This window comes from Takifugu flavidus, chromosome 20 (genome assembly GCF_003711565.1).
Source record: "Takifugu flavidus isolate HTHZ2018 chromosome 20, ASM371156v2, whole genome shotgun sequence".
Classification (NCBI taxonomy): Eukaryota; Metazoa; Chordata; class Actinopteri; order Tetraodontiformes; family Tetraodontidae; genus Takifugu; species Takifugu flavidus.
Window position 1 is genome coordinate 5,410,412 of NC_079539.1, and position 23,324 is coordinate 5,433,735.

General features: G+C 49.3%; 1 protein-coding gene across 2 annotated transcripts; it reads left to right on the top strand.

Moving 5' to 3' along the window:
• The first annotated feature begins 867 nt into the window (after nucleotides 1-867).
• On the top strand, nucleotides 868-23,233 carry LOC130517340 (mucin-2). 2 transcript variants are annotated; one of them, XM_057019146.1, is made up of 4 exons: nucleotides 868-1,474; nucleotides 6,372-10,037; nucleotides 12,955-13,026; nucleotides 22,244-23,233. In XM_057019146.1, the coding sequence occupies exons 2-4, from the start codon at nucleotides 7,093-7,095 to the stop codon at nucleotides 22,434-22,436; spliced, it is 3,210 nt and encodes a 1,069-aa protein (XP_056875126.1). In that variant the 5' UTR covers nucleotides 868-1,474; nucleotides 6,372-7,092; the 3' UTR covers nucleotides 22,437-23,233. The 2 variants fall into 2 exon arrangements, with proteins under 2 accessions (XP_056875126.1, XP_056875124.1); XM_057019144.1 differs by having other exon boundaries at nucleotides 876-1,474; nucleotides 12,952-13,026.
• The last annotated feature ends 91 nt before the right edge of the window (nucleotides 23,234-23,324 follow it).

Sequence of the window (23,324 nt, forward strand, 5' to 3'; positions counted from 1 at the left end):
CTGTCAGCCACCGCGTTTGGCTCCGCTCTGACGGCCTTGTTACCCGCCAAAGTTACGGGGAGGGGGGGGATTATCCAGTCACGACGCATCATTCCCAGTACCTGCAGGCACGGCACAGTTCTGCTTTTTATTAACAAGCTGATCTCAAGTGTTTATGTTTGTCAACTTGTCTTTTAGGTCTTCAACTGTATGAAGCTCCGGCTGAGCCCAGAGCAGAATTCCGTAGAATTCCATTTCCAAACACCTCTACAACGAATGGCGCCTTAGAGCACCGAGGCTGTGGCCATTATTGTGCTCTTTTCACAGAATTCTGACATAAATGGGACCAGAAGGTGTAAAAAAGAACATCTTAAAGATGTGAAAATTGGACTCGCTGGGAAGTTAATATGGGTCTGACAGAGAGAATCCTGGAACATTGGAGCAGATAAACGACTGGAACTGATGAATAGGAGGAGAAATCTCAGCTGCAACGTGCTCAGGTGTCTGTAACGCTGCTTCAGGGGACCACTGTCCATGTGTCCTGCAGAACACCCCCCCCCCCCCCACACACACACACACGGACCTTACGAGCGGCTGCTATAGACTAATAATTCCACCTGTCTGTTCCAATCTCCTTCTACCTCCTCCGTCCTCCCTTCTTTCTTGTTCTCTGTATGCGTGACCTTTACGCATTCCTCTCCTGCTGACCATGGTGTCCTGTCACCCCCCCCCCCCCCATTTGCGCCCCCCCCAGCACACTTATTCCCACCCCCTTTACACCGACTGCTTATTCCCGTCTCTGCTCCTTGGTTCCACCCCCTGAATCACTTCGCTCCCCTCTCTCCTCCCCTCGCCGTCTCCCTCTTTGCCCTCTGCAGCTGTACATACTCTGCTTTTTAATTAGACCCTCTCCCAAGCTCCACCCCCCTCGGGCTCTCTCCCCCTCCATCCCATTCTCCACCTTTTGGTTACACGGATACAAGGGGCTTGCATGGCAACATGGAGAGAGGGGTCAGGGTGGAGAGACAGAGTGGGGAAGAGAGGGATAAAGGAACAAACTGAGAGGAGCATCTGAGAGGATAACTGCCTGTTTGCTCACTCTGGTCTTCTTGCTCCCCCTCCTGGTCCATTCACTTCTACTCGCAGCACAAACGCTCACATCACAGCTAGGTAGGCACAGCGAGAGCTCAGAGCTCTGAGGGGCGAATACAAAGGTTCCCACGTGAAAGGCATGAATCCACGGAGGAAGAGGAGGGCGAGGTAGACACAACCAGAGAGGAGCGAAGGAGGAAAAAAGAAAAAGGAGGAGCGAATGGAAAGAAGCGGTCCAGAGCGGCGGTGACAGAGAGGTGGAAAATAAAAGAGAACGCAAAGACCAGAGAGATGGAAGACCGGGCAGAGGAGACGTGAAGGAATAGCAGAGGAGAGGACCGCTTGTGGGAGACAACACAGAGGAAAGCGAGAGGAGGGAGAGAAAGAGAGAGAGAGAGATGTGGTATGTGTGACTCAGTTCTGTGTCCTGATGGTTGATAGTGCAGCGATCTGCTCATCACTTTTAGCATCGCGGCAGAGATAAGCATGTGAGGAAGACCAGAGCTGAGATCTCCAAGAGTCTGTTTACAGTCGTGCGGCAGAGCTGAGCAGCGAGCGTTCTGCGAGGGGCTGAGGCAGAGGATGTCCTTGCATGCGTGCGCTTGAACCCAGAAACAAATTTGGATTTTTGTGTTGACGCGTGTGCACAGAGCTGGCTGTGGTAATGTGCTGGCAGCGCGTGCGCGTTGGGAATTAGGGGAATGGGGCTGTGTGTGTGTGTGTGTGTGTGTGCGTGCGTGGGTTTGAATGTGGGACTATCTTTGTGCAGATGTGGGAGTTATTCTCCGGGCTCGCTGGGTTAAAGTGTCGGGAGCGTCGACTCCTCCATCAGCGGTGCAGCTTTCCAGATTCTGGCGGCGTGCTTCCATCGCCTGTTTGCAATCAGTTGTGCGCACGTTTGTGCATGTGTGCAGGCAGAGGAGGAGGGGGAGGGGGGTTACACAGAAAGTTTGAGGAGGAGAAGGAGGAGGCGGAGGCACTGGATGAGGGAATTCCATTTGTATGGATCTGTGTGCCTGACTACATCAGCAACATCTTTGCTGCTCTCTCTGCGCTAATATTCAACACCAAGATGACTCATATGGAAGTAATCCTCCGTTCTAATTTGGCCACATCTCTCTGTTAACTTGCTTATTCCACAAATGCAATTGCACACGCAGGCTCTTGCATTTGCCCCCGTACACACACACACACACACACACACACAGGTGCATGGGTGAGCGCGCGATTGTCGTGTGACGATCTGCTACGCTGTCGATCCTGCGAGCTTTTCCTCGTCTTCTTCCACTCCCTCTGCTCCTCGCCACAGTGTTTAATGGCATCTCCTCCACTTGTCTTCAAAGGGTCAGCTATCTCCATCTCTTCACATCCAGTTCTTTTCTCACTCTGCTTTTAAATCTCTCGCCTCTAGAGAACAAGGGAGAGCATCTCAGCACTCTTTTTTAAATACACTCTTTTATATGCTGTCAACTGTCCAGGTGTGTTTCCCAGCATGACAGTAGCTTGGGTCTGTTGTGGACACTCCCGAGACACGATATCTGTGCTGGAGAGACCACCCCCCACCCCCCAGGGAGTGGACACCGCTGAGTATGAATTTAAACTTTTAACCTGTCCGTCAAATCCGGCAAAGGCAAAACTTGATCACCTCTCAATCGGATCCTCCTTAAAATGGAACTAAAGCAGACGACACTGTGTTCTTAATGACTGAGCTCTGGATACTGGTGTTCATCTGCGTGCTATTGCATGCTAAGGGCAACTTTGCAATGCATAAGTCAGAGCCTTTTTTTGCAAGCTGAAATGTCACTATTTTAATAGTGTTTTCTGGGTTTTGGGGTATTGAAATGTGCACAGATTCCAAATTCTGTGGTATTAATCCGTGTTTCATTGCCTGAACTGGAGGACGTCGTTATGTGTGTGACAACGGCTGTGGAAAATAGAGTGGGAAAGAGCAATTGTAGATGTTTGTTTTAAAATATAAAATCATGCAGGAATAAATGCATCGCTTGTCGTGCAGCACGAAAATCCCAGCGTCTGCTGCGAGGGCACTTCCTCGTTGTTTACCGCAGCTGTGGCATCAGATGAAATATGGTGTCGGCCCAAAATTGGGTGGCTGTAAACATTCATAAACAAACAAACCGCCACTTTGCATTTGCCATTACAGGGGCGCCTGACAGGAGCCGCCAGTGTTCGCAGTGTTGCCTTAAATATGGAGTGGATTTAGGGCTTTAATTTAATTTGTTGGCATAAATGAATTTGATGTTAAGCATGAGCGTCCTTGGAGATTTCATCAGTCAGAGACGGCTAACTCACCAACGCTGTCTCCTTTTATTCTGCAGAGACGTATGCACACTTTGGTTGTGCACTTTCGCTGCTGTTGTTGTGCTCTAACTTCTGCCACGCCACTGATTATGTATGTGGGTCGGTTTACATTCAATTCCTTGTTCCCACAACGTCTGTTGTGGGCTCTCATCTGCATTCTTAATGTGCCTGCTGGTTTTTATTGTGTCATATAAAAGGAAAGGCTGCCTGTTTGAGACTTGGCTGCGCTCCGTCATGCTGCACGCGATGCTTACCTAACAAAATATTCATCTACGGCCAACTCTGTTCCTGAATTTAGGGTGAAGCGAGGATGAGATGTACGAAGTGCAGGCATACCTGTGAGCCTGTGATGGCTCTTAGGGCCAATAACCGATCATATACCTTTTCCCAGTTCCTCTCCAGTTCCTCCTTAAATGCCCTGACATGCTGATGCTCCTGATTTACCACTTCGCTGAACCCTAACCATGACATTTCCTCGGCTGCCAGGGGTTGTTCCCTCCTGCTTTGCTCTCTGTCCCTGTCTGTCTCCCTCCACCTCCTCACTCCCTCCCACTTATTTCAGATTTCTACCCCTCTCTGTGTCTCATAGCTTCTCTAAATATAACCAAGCCGTGTCTACCTCCTCTCCTTCCTCTTCCTTCCCCTCCCCCCCATTGCCTCCTCTTCATCTCTGGCCTGTCTGACAAATTTAAGCGTGCCTAGACGATCTGATCTGACATGCCTTTACATAACAATTCAATCCCCAGCACCTTCCACCTCCTCAGCACAATCAGAGCCAAAGGTGTGTTATTGGATGGATGCAGATCTCAACATTCCTGTTAGGGTCTGGAGTATTATTAGAACCGTGCAACACGAATTCTCTGCTTCCTGCCTTTTGAATGCATCAGACGTGTTTTCACAGCGCGGCACAAGTTGATCAGATGTGACCTTAGCGTTATCATCACACTCACATATACACACTTGAAAAAGGGAGCCTATTTCCACAGAAAAGCCCCCTGGAAGAGATAGGAAACCAGCGATGAGGCTGCAGTAAATTTTAAATAATAACTGCAAAGAGTTACAGCCCCTGCTGACATTATGCCGCTGCACACCTACCTCCCCCCACACGGTGATTTATCTCCCGCCCGCCAATAAAGCTCAACATGAAAATGTCACATATGGGAAAGAGGCAGCCCGGCCACGGCGGTGAGCCCTCGCTGCATTAAGAGCCCCTGGATTCATTAAAGTGTCGCCGTAAATTTTGATCTGGGGGTGGTTTGCAAGTGGAGGCAAGAGGGGAGGCAACGTTTGGGCAGGTGGTGGCGGAGAAAGGACAGAGGGCGCAGGGACGGAGGTGACAAAGAGTGGAGCAGAGGGGAGGACAGGTAAAAGGAAGGTAGCATCTCTGATAGGATGAGTAAGGGTAATGGTCCTTGCATGGATGGAAGGAAACGTGTCAGGGTGGATGTTAAATGCAGAGCGCTTCCTCCAGCAGACGGCTCTGAAGAGCGACAGGCTGAGTGAAATGGGATATTAATGAAAAACGGGAGAAGTGGAAACTTCGTCCGGGGAGAAAGGAAAACACATCAAGGTCAAATGCACACATCAATTTGCTTTTTTTTGGTCCTCGCCTGTACCGAGGCCGGATGCTGCCCACTCCCAGCGACTTAAACAGCTCAACTTCAATATATACACTGTACAGTTAAGAAAGCCTAATCCCATTAAATCCTGCAGCTTAATTTGAAATCCATCAGTGCGCGTATGGTTGATTTTTTTTGGATGCATTTCTCTACCAATCTACACCAATTATACGGACAATGGGAACGTGGTTAGAAATGTGGGATGTTTTACGTCACATTATATATGATATATATGTCCAATTTTCCTGCTCACTTACTTCGGTATTGTTTCTATAACACGCAGGGATGTAATAATTTCCTTTTGCACGCATTTTGGGACCGTCTGTCATCGCTGGAGTGGGATAATGGAACGCTTTGGCCAAAGCTTGGTTGAGGTTTTTTTTGCCCTCATGGCTCATTTCTGCTTTGACTTTAATCACAATTTATCCTAATGACCAAGTTTTTGAAGGGTTTTGGCATCGGGGAGGGGAGAAAAGCAGTGGACGTAAATAAAAGTGGCAGGCCCTAGGGTATTGTTCTCCCTAAATAATGTCAGAGCTGTGAAGGAGTCACTAATTACCCCTCCCGTAGAGGAAAAGAGGAACAGAGCAGCCAGTTTCACTTACACAGAATTAGCCCGGGCCTCTTAGCGTCGGAGGCAATCGGGGGAAGATAACAAGGAGCGGATCATAGATCGTGAAAGGCGGACAGTAGCATCACGCCTGGCTGCCAGTGGAACAGACAGGAAATAGATACAAATATATATGTATGGAGGCCGTCAATTGTTGACAGTGACCAGAACACTGTGACAAAATGCAGGCGAGGCGGTCAGACTGTCACACATTGACTGGATGAGTCAGGAAGGATGTCACCGTGGCAGGTCGTCAGCGGCCGATAACAGGGCCGTAGACTGTTAAAGACAGAGGAGAGGAGAGGAATGGAAGACACAGACATTAGGACTGGGACACACTGTGGCCAATGAGCTGGAATAATACCCCGGCTATAAATACAGCTACTTAAGCACAACAACAAATTAAGGATAAATATTTATATCAAATACCCAGAACGCCCCCTCAAGGATGCTTTTCAGCCTCTGTGAACAGGCTGAGTTTCCACCACTTTCACTTGTTTTTGGTTATTTTTCCATTGTTGAGGTTAAGCCCACGTCTTCCTCCATGTTCTGTTTCTCTCTAGACCCGTATTTCTTCTTTTCTCCATTCTGCATTGACCCCATCCCTCATACATTTTTAACAGCCGCCTATCTCATGCCTTCCTCATTATCCTATGATACAACTGCATTGTAATTCATTGAAAATGCAATATGGAAGTGATTACAGTCTCTTACGCTAAGACTTTTATCCTCTATCTCTCTGCTCTCTTCAGGAGCTCACGCTGTCTTCAACCGGAATGAGTCACTGAGGCGAGAGCTGAAAGAAAGGAAGAGACCGAGAGGATAATAATAAAAAGGCAGGGGAAGACGGGAAGGACAACGGTGCTGAAACAGATCGTCCATTATGGGAAGATATGACGGGCTGTCCTATTCTAAGAGCCAAGGAGACAAAGCAGGTGCAGAAAGGGAGGCTGCCAAGTGGACAATCTAATGTGATGGACACGGGAGGGACGGACGAGCTGAATTCCTGCTCATTTGTCTCTTGTTTAATCAAGGGTTCTTCTACTTGGAAAATTACAAAGAAGTGGGACTAGTAAGCAAACTTGCTGAACTCTAGAAGACATGGAGTTTCCTGGACAATTATCACATTGTTGTTTTACACAATATTCGCTGCGGTATTTATCTATTTTTGTACAAAGGTAAGAGACCCATAAGGGACTTTGGGCTTCTCAAAGTCGGCTATATTTAATTTTTATTTGCTTTGCTTACTGTGAAAATGGTAATCTATCCTTTCTAGAGGACAGTCGTCCCAGATCGATTTGAGATACCCAGTGGAGCTACACGCAATCATTTGTGTAGATCCTCCTCTGTTAAAATGAACATATTGTAAAAAGATTCCCTTTCTTGTTGACACACTCACACACTCCGAGGCATCACATCGTCAAACTGCCTGCAGAGCCTGTGGATGTCGGGGGAACGTGAGAGTCAAGAGAAATGGTGAGCAAAGAGCCCAATCACCTGCTTCCAGGCCAAACAAATGGCAAGAGCACCTTGTCAGATAAGTTGCCCGGCACAATGACTGTGCGCTCTGTGCTGCTCAACAGAGACTCCCCAGATATTGAGAGCCGCCTAAAGAGGCGGCGTAATCGTACGCACCAGGTCCGCTTTAAAGACCTGGAGGATGGCAGCAGCAGCAGTGGTAACAGTGGGACGGGTGACAACAACAGCAACCACAAACCTGTGACAGACGTTAGCAGCCCACATGCACTTCGAAAACATGGTAATAGGAGTCAGCCATGGACTGACGTGGATGGACCACGGGCCTCGGGCCTGCCTGGCCAAACATCTGTGGTAGGGGCTGTCCGTGGGGACATGGCAAGCACGATAGAGGTGGTGGCTGCTTTCTTAGCCAGAGCTCCACCTCATCCACTCACACCCGGTCCAACACGTCGATGCTGGGCACCACCACAGAGCTCCCTAACCTTGCCTATGACACGCAGATCCAACACAAGCACCAGCACAGCCATCCAAACATCCCCACGTCTGAAAAAAACCCAGCCCTTCTCTTCTACACACGCACGCAGCCAAAGCCTAGGGGACTCAGTGGGCGTGGAAGGGGATGATGAGCATGACTCTCAAGATGAGTACCTTACACACAACCATGTTCTGTTGCCTTGTTCCAAGGATCACAGTGGTTCTCCTGTCACAACTGGAGATCGAACTGTGGTAGAACGGAGGTCTAAAAGCTGCAGGACAGATCAAAAATCAGCTGTTAGTTCTTTAAAAAGCTCAAGGCACAGCTGTCCCCCATCAGTTCTTCATAGCACAGAGCCATGTCACTGTTCCTCTGTACCATGTCGAGATGGCCCGAAGCGTCAGGGGAGCAGCACTCCATCAGTGCTCAGGAGAAGAAAAAGGCTGAATAGAACAACCAGTGACCCAGGGAAAGAAGTGCACTACTGCACCACTGTCACCCAAACCGAAAGTCCCAAGCCGTCCCCGCAACCATCCAACACCAAACTCTGCACCATTCAAGTTCAAACTGAGAGCCATTCCACTTCCCTAAACTCAAAGTACTGCACAGCTCAAAGTCAAACAGAGAGACATTCGCCACCCGTGATTGAAAAGCACTGCACAATGGAAAATGAAGTTGCCAACTCCTGCCCGACCCTACCTCCGACTGCCGATCAGCACACCATGGAAATACAAACAGAGTCACCCCGTCACATCATCGCTCCTACATGTGATCAACCCTACGCTCCCCGGTCACAAACCTCCAGCCCTTGTCCCTCCCCACCTTTGCCTCTCACATCTCCCTCGGTACATAACCAGACCCAAAGTTGTGCTTCCCCAAGTATTATTGAAGACCCTCCCGACGCCCAAATAACTACTGTGCCTTACTGTTCTTCTCCTCCACCTGCGGCTCCACTGACACAGACCCCTGACCAATGCTCTAAGGCTTCCCGCTCATCTCCAGCCAAGCCAGCTTGCACCACCCCACCCCCTCCACCTGTGTTACTTACTATTCCTTGCTCTACTTCTGCGTCCAATACCATCCAGCAGCCTGTTCCCTATTTACCAGTAGTGTCATCAACAGCAACCCCTAGCGCAATGGTCGACTCTGCCTGTCCTTCCACAGCTGAATCATCTAATTCCACTACTGGCAGCTCCCCAGTAACCAATACAGACTCATCACCGCCTGTAGCTTGTTCCACGACATCTAAAACACCCACAACTGCATCTGTTGAACCCACCATTGACACAATAACTGCTCTGAATGAAACCCAACAGGTGCAACACAACACATCAAGTATTACACCTCCAACAAACCCATCACCTCTCACCTTTGCCACTCAGACTACTCTCTCATGCACGTCCATATCTTATTACTCTACCACACATCCAATTGGTGCCATTGGTTCAACTGCCCCTTCGTATGCCACTGTCATACAAACTGTGTCTCATTGCAACATCCCTTGTAAATATCTACAAAATGCTTCTGCTGCTAACACAGGAATAAACCCCTACTCATCACCAGTCCCCAGAATAAAATCTTGCACTTCTCCACCTCCTCTCGTGAAAACATATGCACCCACTCTTGCAAATGCAAAATCCTCTGCAACACCAACTAAAGCTGTGCCGCCATACTCTTCCACCTTCCGTGCTGCACCACCATACACCCCTCCCTCTCAGGCCCCCCACAATGCTCAGGATAAGAGGGGCATTCGGCTTCCACCTCCTCCCCCGCCGCCTCCACCTTACACGCCACGCAAAAAGGGGAATGGTCCATCAGGTACTGCAATCCGGACAACCGTGCTCAGGGCAGACAGCAAGGCCAGCAAGACAGATAAAGACACAGAGGCAAAAAAGGAAGATGTAAAATGTCCAGCGTCACCTAAGGTCTGCGAGATAGCCAGCTCAACGAAGCACAGAGCTCAGAGTCCACCAGTCGCTGTGATAAAAGGAGAGAAGCAGTCCTCTTCTCCCGCCAAGGCCTGTTTTAAACCCAGCTGTCTAAGCTCAGCTCAGGCTCAACTTGGGGTGCTACACAAAATGCTCTGCTCTGGAGCCAGCGCCAGGCCAAACACCCCAAACAGCCAATGCCTACTCCTACCAAACACGCAGGGTTGCTCTGGAGCTAAGGGATGCTCTGCTTCTGGGGAACAGCCCTCAGCGAGGCCCCTGACGGCCAGCCAAGCAGACACATTAAGACAGGTCCAGGAAATTTTAGGAGGGTTGGTGTCTGGAGCCAGGTGCAAACTCGACCCGTCCAGGGTGACAGAAAAACTCCTGGGTCCCAATGGACCCCTGCATGACATCCGCAGCCTACAGAACCAGCTCCAAAGCCTGGAAGGGGTCTTGGAGACAAGCCAGAACACAATTAAAGTCCTGCTGGATGTTATTCAAGACCTGGAGAAGAAGGAGGCTGAGAGAGATGGGTGAGGCAACAATTTATCTTTGTTACGCCTGTCTTTGTAAAGATAATGAGGGCTGCATGACACAATAAAACGCTTATATTGTTAACAGATGATGATCAAGCTGCAACCGTTAACATCGGCTGATGTGCAAGAGTGTTTCCATTTGCAGTGACTCAGCCCTGGGCTGATCGAACAGTGCGTTCCGTCTACGCTGGTACTGCCTCAGTCCAGCAAGTAACAAAAGCGAGTTGGGCACCTCCAGATAATCTTTGTGGCTGCTGTGCTTTTGAATTTCAATAGAGTTCTGTCTGACGAGTGCTTCTGTTAACCCCCCCCAACCCAGCCTTCCACGCTGGAACACACAGATACACTCGCACACCATTAAAGGTCACGCTTTTGCTATGATGTTTAATTTTAATTTGGACCTAAATCTGTTTGACGCCTCTGGGGGTTGCAGCTCACGGGGAAAAAAAACCCACAAACCATACGAATAAACCCACGGTCCATCAGCACAGCACAGTAATTTAATGAAATACACAAATGTAATTACAGTCGGATCTAGCTGTTCTTTAATGATGGCGCTGTGGTTTAAAGCTGATAAATGTACATATTTCTACACCGTTTCCTTTTAACTGGCTCTACTTTAGCAGCTGTCCCTGATTACGTGTCCCTTTCTGGCTAAAACAGCAATCCGCTCTTTACTTTGTAAATCTTGTGTGGGGTTTGTAGTTTTGCATATGTGACAGAGTTTCATCCATCTGTTCTGCTGTTTATTCTGGGTCAGGAGGTGCTGGAACTTATCCCAGCACTAATCAGGCAACAGGCAGAAATGCCGCAGACGGGTCGTTAAGGTCATCGCAGCATCCGCTCGCACTGAATGTCAATTTAGAGGCTCCCATCAGCCTCACGTGCATAGGTTCCAGCTCTGGTTCTTTTAAGTGGAGTGTGCATGTTCTTCCCATCCATATTAGGAATAAGTGGCAATTAACAGGAAATGGACTGAACCCATTCAAAATAAAAGCCTCAATCTGGAAACGAGCCTTAGTCCATCTTGACAGATACTGTTTTTATCACTATTAAAATACATTACAGCCAAGCAGCGTTCTGCATTCCAGTCTTCATTCATTCATCTGTTTCCATATTAAACCCACAAACCTACTGGGATTCTGAAATAAAGAGAACTATGGGGGAAGAGCCAGCCTGAGCTGGTCTGGTACAGTGAAAAAGGAAGCACCGATGTTCCATTTGAGGGTTTTTTAAACTTTTAAATGCTAGAGGATCGCGCTAAATAAAACATCAGCATAGCAGGATATTTTTATGCACTTGCAGAATGTGTCTGGCAGATATTTTCAGGAATGTCATATCAGGGCGTGTGGACGGATCTTCCCCATCCTCGGTGGTGTTCAGAGGTATGAGCGTGGATGGCACAAGTGTGAGATGCATTAGGGTTCAGGGTTAAAGCAAAGGCGTTGAAAGGGGCTGAGGCCCGAGGCTAAAATAAGAGCCATCCCGCATCTAAAGTTGTAAATATGAAAGAGTCTCAGCCTGCAGGCAAATGCGCCTGTAAGGCCAAGTGTGAGGTGAAAAGGTCATCCGTGTCCAGCGTTAGCTTTGATCCCTCTGATAGCTCCAACCACAAACTGGAACTCTACAGTTTGTAGAGTTTTTAGATCGACTGATGTTTTTGAGGGTTTTTTCCATCGTGCTCGTGTCTCCAAGCGTAGATACGAATGAGGGAAAAAAACATGGAAGGATGCTCGATATTTTTCAGATCCGGAAAGTAAATGTCAGCGTGTAACCCGATCACCCACTGTTTTTCCTTCCCCTGCCAGACGGCTAATGATTTTAGGTGAGTACACAATGAGGCGATGGCAGGTCCCCCCTCCCCATCCCTAAACAATGTGTGTAACCTGTAGGTAGAATATATCAGAGCGCCATCATGAGTTCTTTATAGTACAGGTGGGGGCTGTGATGCAGCTCTTCTATTTATATCCCAGCATTGTGAGGACTTCAACGACAAAGCAGAACCGTGTAAGTACGTCGAGGACGGGGCAGAAATGGCGGAAATGGCCTCGTGAGTGGTGGACGGGGACAGGAGACAGAAGGCGGGGGAGCAGCTGGGGTTTATTTTTATGAAGTCCCCCGTCAATCAATGTAACTCTGGATCTTACTGGAACGTTTTAGAGCTTGGTCTCAGCCCGGCGTTCCTCACGCGCGCACACACACACACACACACACACACACCACACACACACACACAGACCGCCGGCGGGGGCAGATAGGAATCGGCGTCGGGCTGTCATCATGTTGGTGGTTTACGATGCATCATGCCTCTTAGTGTAAACCCTTTACCATTCTCATCAAGCCTTTAATTAATCTGCTCCCTGCATTGTAAGCTGCTTAGTAAATTCTCTCCCCTTATCGCACCAAAATAGTCCAGGAGAGAACTCTGGAAGGGTGTACATGAATCTGATATCAGAGCAGCGTAATCCTGAATCACACTGTTAACATTCATGCTAACAGCTATGCTGCAGACATCCCAACATGTGACTCGTCTCAGGAAGTGACGGATCTCCCGTAAGGACTCGGCGGTGGAGCCGAGCGTAAAAGTGTAATGCGAGCGGACTTGACTTTTATCTCATAAGCATTATTTTTTGCCGGGAGTCAATACAGTGACTCATGGTTTACGTAAGCGCCCCAGCCAGGAGAGGCTATCCTTCATTAAAAAATGAACGGGTGTGGGGAGGCTTCTCACAGACCATATTGGTTTATTTGCAAGGATGCGTGTGTCAGAAGTTGGGTTGAACAAGGAAAATAGATTAAAAATGCCACGAGAGACTCTGAGACACACACACACACACACACGCACACGCACACGCACACATACAAAGCCAGTCTTTTAGCCCTGATATGTCATCTCTTGGCTTCTCCACAGAAGACATTCCTACAGAACGGGACAGGACATCGAGAACTGCGGGACCTGCAGGGACTGCGCCTGCATCATCTACAGGTACGTGCTCGCACGCGTCCCCCGGTGAATTTACGTATAGTTACTGCTTGTTTAACACGAGAGCCAAGTGCGTGTCTCCTCGCTCCGCGGCGTGCGTCGCGCTGTCATTTCGCATCGCGTCACTTTTAGGAGCTGCAGCTCGGTAGGGTTGGTTGGGCTCTGTGCAGCAGCTTTGAGTGCGGCCTTGCTCGGTTGCAGGTTTGATCATGGAACACGGCTACACACACACACACACACACACACACACACACACACACACACTGCATAATCATTCCGCTCTGAGATTTGAATTGGAATCAATCAATTAACAAACAAGGTTTTACACTTTACTGGAGGGCAAAGAAAGGCAGCGAAAATCGTGTTTCTATCAAATTAAAATTTCTTTATTTAAAGGAGGAACTCGTGCACAGAAACTTGTGGCAACGCTCGATTGAGCAGGCAGCATCGACGTCGTGATTCCTTTACCGAGGAAAGCCGAAGTATTTCACCTTCATAAATGGTTTCATGTAACATTCAGACACACAGCTTTGATCTCTCTTTGATGATTTATCAAAGCCACACTGCGCTATTATCATTCTCACTCGTGCCCGCTTGTTCCTTGTTGTTACTTTACTGATCGTTTTTTAAAGAAAATTCAAATAAACTGTCTCATAGTGGTGTTGATAAAATAAAAGCATGTCATTCCAATAAAAGGCACGAACCTTCCAGCCTCTTCTGTCACTACACTTGTAGAAATATAAACGAAATGTATATTTTCCATGTAGCTATTGATCTTCCTGCTGATGTTCCATTCTCATTATGTCTTCAGGCAGAAGTCTGACGATCCCAATTCAATACAAACACCTCAGAGGGACTAAATTAGTCAAAATCCTGTCAGGGATCTGAAAGCAGAACCCAATTACCAGGCCAGGATTCATCATCCATCCTTTTAATTGTCGATGGGAGCGCAGAAATGTGGGATACACGCCTCAGACTGATCACTTCCAGCCATTTGATGGCGCACACTCACCTACTCGCTCATTTATTATTGACGATGATTATAGCGCTAACAAGGATTTGTCCTGTAGCTGCGGCACATCCTCAAGATTAACCTGGCTGTCACGCAAATGACATTATTGCCGAGGTTCAGTTACCGTAGCCCACGTGAGCGATTCCATCAAACCATTAACCTAATCCGGTTATTTTTAAAAATCCATTCCTGTTTAAATGCAAATCGGAACGAGGAAAACGCAAAGCGGAAAAGACAGTGGGGGAGGACGGGAAGAAAGACAGTGGAGGATGAGAGAGTTGGGGGGGGGCAGATCTGTGAGAGAAGATCTGAGATTTAGAAATGGAACAAGAGAGAATGAGAGCAGAGGAGCCCATGAAGGGAATTATTCATTCAGAAACTAAATACAGCTTCATCTTCAAAGATGAGAACGTTAGCGAGGGCGACGGCTCAGGAATGTCAGCGGTGAGAGTTCTTCATCACCAAGAAAGGGAATAAAGAAGCGGCGGCGGCTGCCGCGCTGGGGGACACCACGGCAAATAAGTTAGCATTTTGGAAATTTGCACTGCACCGTCACGCCGTCGCTCTGCTTCTCCTTCACTCCCCGCTCCCCAAATCTGACTGTCTTTGTTCCCGTAGCGACCATTTCACGGTCAGGTGAGGACTTATCGGCCCGTCGACCTGTCAGGCAGACATGTTCCTTTCATGTGTGACAAGAGGATTTTCTCTCTTTGAAAGGGGAGGAGATTTTCCTTCTTTGTTGCTTTGATGCAGCCTTTTCTGAGGGCGGGGGGGAGGGGGGGGCATTTGAGAAAAATAAAGTGAGAGGGAGCGATGGAGAGGCTCTAAAATCTGACAGGCTAGAGTCCATCAATTAGGAATCAGCTTGAGGAAGAAGAAAAACCGCAGCTCAGCACGTCTCACATCAAAGCTCCGATGGATTTTTTATTTTCTGTCCTCTTAATTATCAGTAAACAGCTCACATCTTTCACAGCTCTCTGTTTTAAAAGCTCACCACAGCTCTAACCAATTTTAAAAGCAGCTCAGGGTTTTAGCATCGCGGCTACGAAAGTCTTCCCTGCTGTAATAACATTGTTGAACCCACACAGTTGCACTTGTTAATGTCTGAGATGCTCCTCTCTTCATATTCCAGGGAAAGTCTTACACAAAAAGGTTAATGAGACTTTAAACACGCAGGTCAGTGAATGCAGCACATGACATTGTAAACACGCAGGTCAGTGAATGCAGCACATGACACTGTAAACACGCAGGCCAGTGAATGCAGCACATGACACTGTAAACACGCAGGTCAGTGAATGCAGCACATGACACTGTAAACACGCAGGTCAGTGAATGCAGCACATGACACTTTAAACACGCAGGTCAGTGAATGCAGCACATGACACTTTAAACACGCAGGTCAGTGAATGCAGCACATGACACTGTAAACACGTAGGTCAGTGAATGCAGCACATGACACTGTAAACACGCAGGTCAGTGAATGCAGCACATGACACTTTAAACACGTAGGTCAGTGAATGCAGCACTATGGGACATTTTACCCCCAAAGAAAATGGCAGCAGTTTGTTCTCATCTCAACACATCTCGACCTACAAGAAGAAAGCGTTTCCCATCTGATGTCCTTCCTCCTGCAGTGGCGCATTAACTGCATGTTAAATAGGGGAAGCCTGTTCTTAATTAGAGGCTGGAATTCTTGTTTTCTCCCTCCTATTATATTTTCGCTAATGGCAAATGGACGGGGGGGGGGGTGCTAACAAGCAATGGTTATGTGAGGTCCCCGCGGAGCGCGTAGAGGCGGCGGCGCTGCTTCTCTGGCTGCCTGATCGTGCGTTTCGCTGGAGGACCTCGATGGGCCTGAGGTGCGTTAACGACTGTCCGGACTTGCGTTTTAGGAGCCGAAGGCTTTTCTCTCTTTCTCCTTCCTCTCCAACACAATCCATCATTCCCGTTACTGAAGTGCAGATAATTGAGAAAAAAGGTTGCTGAAGAGGCGTTCCTGGGCCACACGCGCGTGAGATCTGTGGCCTGCGTTCACACCTGTGCGTGCACGTTAGGGCAAAAAGCGCCCGACTCCTCCTCAAGATGAGCGCTTCTGGGGGGGGTGCGAGGCAGCTCAATGCCCGCCATGGTGTCCACGCCGTCGCCGTGAATCAGCGGTTTCCCCAAAACGGCATCGCATGACGGTGCGTGCGTGAGAGCGTGCGCGAGAGCGTGCGGGGCCGCGGCGAAGGAAACCCGGAGTGACGCCTCTCCCATGTTAAGAGCTCTCATTCGCGCAGGCCGTAAAAGATTAATGCGCAGAAGCTTCAAGAACAGCGAAACCAACATGATTTCAGTGTTGAGGGAGAGCAGGACAATGTCCCGCTGTCCTGCCCGTAAGGGGGACAGGACCGGTTCAGGGGTGGGGACAGGAAGCGGGCTCCTCCACGTCATCACGCCATCATCTAAACGTGAGCGCGCTGCGGGACACCGCGAGGAAGGCGTTTGAGGTTCGAGGGAATGATGATTCTTTTTAGGGAGATGAAACCTGCGAGCTCGCGCGGGTGCGTGTTGTTGCACGTGTTGCTTGATCAGGGAATTAATTGTTTTCATCTGGGATGCGTGGGAATGAGACACAGTCCCAGTTCTGTGTGTGTGTGTGTGTGTGTGTGTGTGTGTGTGTGTGTGTGTGTGTGTGTGTGTGTGTGTGTGTGTGTGTGTGTCTTCACTGCCACTCTCGGCAGCGTTAAGACATGCAGCCCTCGTTCACGGCTCTCCTGCCCTCTCTAATGAGCTTCTGTCTACTTCCTGGTCTCCTGGTGCTCTTCTGCAGCTTGAGCTCACGTTTCCTTTGATTTTTTTTGCTTTATTCTCTGAATGTGGCCACCAAGAGCACAGTGGTCCAATTCAGTGCTGGTATCACTGGCCTTGGCAGCCTGGTTTCCTGGTCTTATCCTGGGAAATACGGCACGCTGAAGAAAGAGGCGGCTGCTTTATGGGATCGGTGGGTTCCTTTGCTCCTTTGTTCTTGTTTCTCCTTTTGTTCCTTTCAACCTCAATGCATTGGATCGTTGAGCCGTGCTGCATCTGCTCATAGTTCTTCTCTAAATGACCTCGCGTTAGCAGACATCACCCTTTCCTTCCGCTGAACATCTGGCGCGCTGTAAATTTCTCTGGTGTTTCGCCCACACGTGGCAGGAAATTGATCCTGACGTGACGGGATCTCTCCGATGCCGTTAATCTGGGATCTAAAGCGGAGGGAACGAGCGGCTCGGCATAAATAGAGAATGATGGGAAAGAAACATCAGGAGGGAAGAGAGCGGGTGTGTGTTCAGTTTAACTGGAGATGAGAGACGTCACTTTCTGAGGAGTGTGTGTGTGTGTGTGTGTGTGGAGAAGTTGTGTTTGTGAAATGTGTGAACAGTTGGGCCGCAAGTTCCTCTGCACTAATCCATCCATCCATCATCCATCCATCCATCCATCCATCCACCATCCATCCATCCATCCATCCATCCATCCATCCATCATCCATCCATCCATCCATCCATCCATCCATCCATCATCCATCCATCCATCCATCCATCATCCATCCATCCATCCATCCATCATCCATCCATCCATCCATCATCCATCATCCATCCATCCATCCATCCATCCATCCATCATCCATCCATCCATCCATCATCCATCCTCTCCTCTCCTCTCCTCTCCTCTCCTCTCCTCTCCTCTCCTCTCCTCTCCTCTCCCCTCCTCCCCTCCTCTCCTCTCCTCTCCTCCCCTCTCCTCTCCTCTCCTCTCCTCTCCTCTCCTCTCCTCTCCCTCCTCTCCTCCTCTCCTCTCCTCTCCTCTCCTCTGGGATTCTGGAAAGCGCCTTGAAACTATTTTGATTGTAACAGACGCTGTATAAATAAAGATCGATTTGATTGATTGAAGTTTGATCGTCGTCGCCGAGGCTGAACAACTCGCAGCAGCGTTCCGTGAGCTCCCGCCTGAGAGCGTCTGGAGGTTGTGAAACGGTCGTAGAACTCTGCTCCCACTCTGGGCTTTGTTTGTGTAAAGAAATGACAGATAAAAAAAACTGGGTGTAAAACACAGCGAGCGAGAGAGAGAGAGAGAGAGAGAGAGAGAGCGATAGAGCGAGCCCTGCTTCACACTGCTTGGCTCTAATCACAGTGTCACACTCGTGCCAACAGTGAATGCCAGATGGTGCCCATCATCGACGTTCCGTGTCTTTGAATCCGTGCGGAGAGAGGAAGATCAGGAGTGGCGTGTGGAACAGTGAAACCCTGCCTAATGTGAGCGATGTGTCATACATCAGCTAATCGCACCACACATCACACCCACAGCTCAATTAGAGCCCCCAAAGCTGCCCCACGGAGGCCCCGTCCTCACACCCAGCCACCGATAGAAGCTACAGGCTCGACAGTGGGAAATTCCTCACTAAATTCAAACGAATGGACGTCACTGAAGATCACATGTCGTAATTTCCTGCTCCATTAGCCTCAGGAGAAAAGCTCCTTTTTGACCTTGTTAGCGGTCCTAGTGCTCTGACGTGCACGAGGACTGAAAGAGGCACGACTGATGAGCATTTCTGACGTCTACAACTAGGAATCGACTCAGAAAAAAGTTGCATGTACAAAACCCAAGGTCAGGATCTGCTGGTCACGGCTAACCTCACCTGAAACAGCTAGCCTGCTGCTATGGCTGCTAATATCGCTCATATTTAGCAGCAGCTGGATAAATGTGCTGGTCGCGGGTTTCTGTCCTCATCTGGAGGAACGCTTGAATTGTCTGTTCCTGCTGATACAACCAGGGAAAAACAGGCCCATTTTCCATAAAAGGAAAATCCGAATGTGTCTGGGAATACAGCTCCCGTCGTAACGAGGCGCCCGCCCCAGCAGCTAATTGTTATTTATCTGATGCTACTGTCGCACCTGTCTCTTGAATCTCAATCCGGGCTCCATCAGTCAATGCCGCCGCGGCGCCGAGGACGGACGGGAGCAACCACCGACGGGCTGCACGGCTACAGAAGGGCTATGGGTATTTGTCCAGGTCGGGGGGGGGGGGGGGGGCACGAGCCTGGCTCTTAAATGATTGACACATGCGTGAGCAAACACAGCTCGATAGCTAGCAAGGCTAAATCTGCTGCAGCTCCTCCTCCATGTCTTCCCGTCCCCTGCCCACTCCGCATCCCCGTGTCAAGCAGTTGGGATTTTTACTCCCATTTACGCAGAAAACCTCCATTTTTTATGATTTTTCCTTTTGACGGACAAGCACCTCTCACCGACCTCTCATTTTATGCTAATCTTGCTACATTTCCCTTAAGTGAATAAATAAAGTTCATGGTGGACGACCGCTGAGTTAAACCCCAACAGTGAGTTAGCTTAGCAACATTAATACATCAAAAAGCCTTAAAAACTTTAGGTTGATCGTCCACTAAAAGATGGATATTTTTCCCTTCTTACTGCAGCTTTTGTTCGTCCCAGCGTGTCGATCTGCCATTTCTTTGCCGTTTCTCCAAGCAGCTCCAGACAGGAGCCGCTAACAGCGTGCGCGCACAGCAGACTCCCAAGCTAATCCAGTCATGAGAGTGAATTCACCGCGGACGCCTTTTCCCCTGTCGAGCAGATGCTGGAATCTCGCAGGTGTCGGAGGGGATCGAGCGGAATGTGCGTTTATGCGTTTGTGCAACGTCACGGCAGAGCAGCCCAGGGTTTGAGGTCAAACCTCCTGCTGCGGCGCGTTGGTGCTAATATCTCACGGTACATCTGCCCCTCCCTTCATCCCGAGCTCAAGGATCCGCGCAAACACATTTTATTTATGAAGCGGTTGGATGCAGAGGAATGTCTCTGTTGTCCAACAGGTCTCCCTCTTTCCTTAATTCGTCTCCAACCAGAAGAAGAGCGCTCACGTGAGGCCTCCTCTCCCTGCTGCTTGTTTAATAAAAATAACACAACACACGTCATAACGTGTCAGGGGTCGCTAATTAAATCAGATCCAGCGTCCATTTCTTTTTTCTTTTCTTTTTTTTATTGTTGCTGCAACAACTCTAAGTTCCGCAACATATGTTGACCTTGAAAACGTCGCGTCTGCTGAGGGGTGTCTCTCTCAGCAGTGATTGGAATGCTAGCCGTGTGGGTTTGAGCATTGGTTGATTAGCATAAACGGTGCCGCCTGTCGCTACATGGAGGATAAATCACACCATGGCGTATCCCTCAGGTATTAGCCATGTTTACGCTGTCATTCTCTCCTCGCTCCAGCACGCTCTTTCCGCCCGGCAGCAGAATCTGAAGCAGTACCAGCTCTCGACACACATCCATTTTCTTGGGCTCTTGCCTGGATCTCCTACCCTGATAGCTGCCGGTAGAAATTACGTTTCTTTCATGCCATTTCCTCAGGTGCAAATGGGCCTGATGAATGGAAACGGAGGGAGTGGTTTCTGGTTTCATGAGGTGGGTGGACTGGATGTGTCCAAAACTCCACCACGGTCCAGCGTTGTCCAACAACAACAACTTTCTTTCCAAACTGGCAGGCGTGAAGCTTCGGTTTGAGACGCTAATCCAGCTATTGCTTGATATATCGGTGCGTTGCTGCTAAGCTAGGGGGCTAGATGTTGCTGACTCATGGTCATAAGGTTATGGGTCCGTTTAGCTCGGGCTGTTTACGTACGTTAGTGTGTTCTGAAACCAGTAGAATGTGGATAAACTCCATTTTCCCAACTCCTACTAATGATGATGTGTGTTGAGGGTTACAGGGTGGCTAGCGTGTATCCATGCGGCGTTTGCTAATCACAAACAGCACAGCGCCGAGGTGCGTTGCTCATGTAATCCCCGCCGGAATGAAATTCCTCCTCTCGTTTCTTGTTACAAAAAAAAAAAAAAGGAGATATAGGGGAGAAAATTGCAAAGATATTTCAAGTCGATTGCCTCGGCGCTGCTACATTACTGCAGAAAATTCTCTCCACGACTCAGCGAAAGCTGATGGAGAGATGGAGGGGAGGAATGATGGTCTCCTGCTGCTGTTGTGATATGAATGTTTTATAGATGGAGAGATGAAAATGAGACCTCGCCGCTCCACCTGCCCGCCTGGATGCTTTAAAAATGCAACAGCAGAGCAGTTTAGCCGCTAATAAACTGCTCTTATTACCCACATTTAGCACAATTTAATTGGCCTGTAGTAAAAATAAAAGAACAGAACGCAACTACGGCCGAACGGCTCAAACAGGACTGTTTATTCCATCGGGATGGAATGGAATAACCTCGGAGTTTTACTACGTGGGGACGGTAAATCCGTTAGCGGCGGGAGCGCTTTTGGGCAAGGTCGCGATGGCTTAATCAGAGGTGTTGGCGGCCTTAGCGCGTCTCGCCGTCACCTCCGCTCGAGCCGGCAGAGGTGACTGGCCGACCGCCAGGCGGCGCCCGAACGCGCGTAAGTCAGGCCGACTTCAGTTTCAAGGCCTTCGAGGAGGAGCTGAACGCCGTGGTTTGTGAAGCTAGCTCGCAGATCGTCACAGGAAGGAGGAGGGGCCTTCATTTGTTGCTGAGCGCCGCCGGCGTGAAGGCGTCTCCGGAGGTCCCGGCGGGTTAAGCTGAAGTGTTTCCGCGCCAACCCGCCGTCTTCGTCCCCGCTCGCTAGTTCTGTGTTTGCTGGAGCGGTTCTTCAGGAGGTTGTTGGTTCTTCAGGAGGTTGTTGGTTCCTCAGGTGGTTGTTGGTTCCTCAGGAGGTTGTTGGTTCCTCAGGAGGTTGTTGGTTCCTCAGGAGGTTGTTGGTTCCTCAGGAGGTTGTTGGTTCCTCAGGTGGTTGTTGGTTCGAGAGGAGGTTGTTGGTTCTTTAGGTGGTTGTTGGTTCTTTAGGTGGTTGTTGGTTCCTCAGGAGGTTGTTGGTTCCTCAGGAGGTTGTTGGTTCTTCAGGTGGTTGTTGGTTCTTTAGGTGGTTGTTGGTTCTTCAGGTGGTTGTTGGTTCCTCAGGAGGTTGTTGGTTCTTCAGAAGATCACTGATTGGTGACGTTGAGTCAGGTGCATTAGAACACCTTCTGTTGAGGCTGTTCTTATTAAAACTGCTCCTGCTCAGAAGGTTCTCTGTGGATCTGAAGTGAAACTCTGTTTGGTCTCCTGGAACTTCACAGTTGGTTCCTGGTACTTTAGATAAAGTTGCTCTCAACATCCTTCATGATGATGAACTACAACAGGTGATTCATCAGAACATTCTCTCTCTCTCTCTCTTTTCCAGCGTGGAGCACGACTTTCGTCTCCAAGAAGGTCAAGTGGTGCGCACGTGGAAGGTGGGCGACCCCCCTGAGGGGATGCCACAGCCCGCCACCCCCCAGTGCTCCACGCCCAGCCAGCAGGACTCCCCCCAGCCGGTGCGACCGCCCGCCGCCGTCACCAAAAAGAACAGGAAGAAATGCTTCTGGTTCCTCTGAGCTCCCCGACGAGAGGAGGCCAAAACAATCATCATAAAAGGGACATGAACACAAAACTGTGGGAGGGGACGGAGCGCACGTGCACGCGCACGTGGAACGCTCTCGGAAAAGCCTCTGCAGGTTCACAGGGAGGTGAAGGTGGTAAAGGAGAACCTTAGGAGAGGACGGAGAACCTTAGGAGAGGAGGGAGAACCTTAGGAGAGGAGGGAGAACCTTAGGAGAGGAGGGAGAACCTTAGGAGAGGAAGGAGAACCTTAGGAGAGGAGGGAGAACCTTAGGAGAGGACAGAGAACCTTAGGAGAGGAGGGAGAACCTTAGGAGAGGACAGAGAACGTTAGGAGAGGACAGAGAACCTGAGGAGAGGATGGAGAACCTGAGGAGAGGATGGAGAACCTTAGGAGAGGACGGAGAACCTAAGGAGAGGACAGAGAACCTTAGAAGAGGAGGGAGAACCTGAGGAGAGGACGGAGAACCTTAGGAGAGGACAGAGAACCTTAGGAGAGGAGGGAGAACCTGAGGAGAGGACGGATTCATCTTCATTAGTGGACGAATGAGGGTCAGAACACCAGCTATCTATTCCAACAGAGACGCAATCGGAGGTGTGAACAAGTCGTCACCGAGGCTGCACGTGCACACGTGCACACGCGCGAACGGTGAAAAATAAAGTATTTAAGTAGCAAAAGAAGCTATTTAAATGGGGGAGACGGGTGAATCGTGAATGGTTCTGTAAATATCAGAGCTCTTCTGCTTTGGATGCTATATTTCAGATTACTGCTCTATAAAAGTATTTTACCACAGCCGTCCGCCTGTGTGTGGCTTCTTTCTGGGCTTCCTACATTTCCCATGATGCTTTAGCAGCTCGTGACATCACCTACATGGATGGTAAAC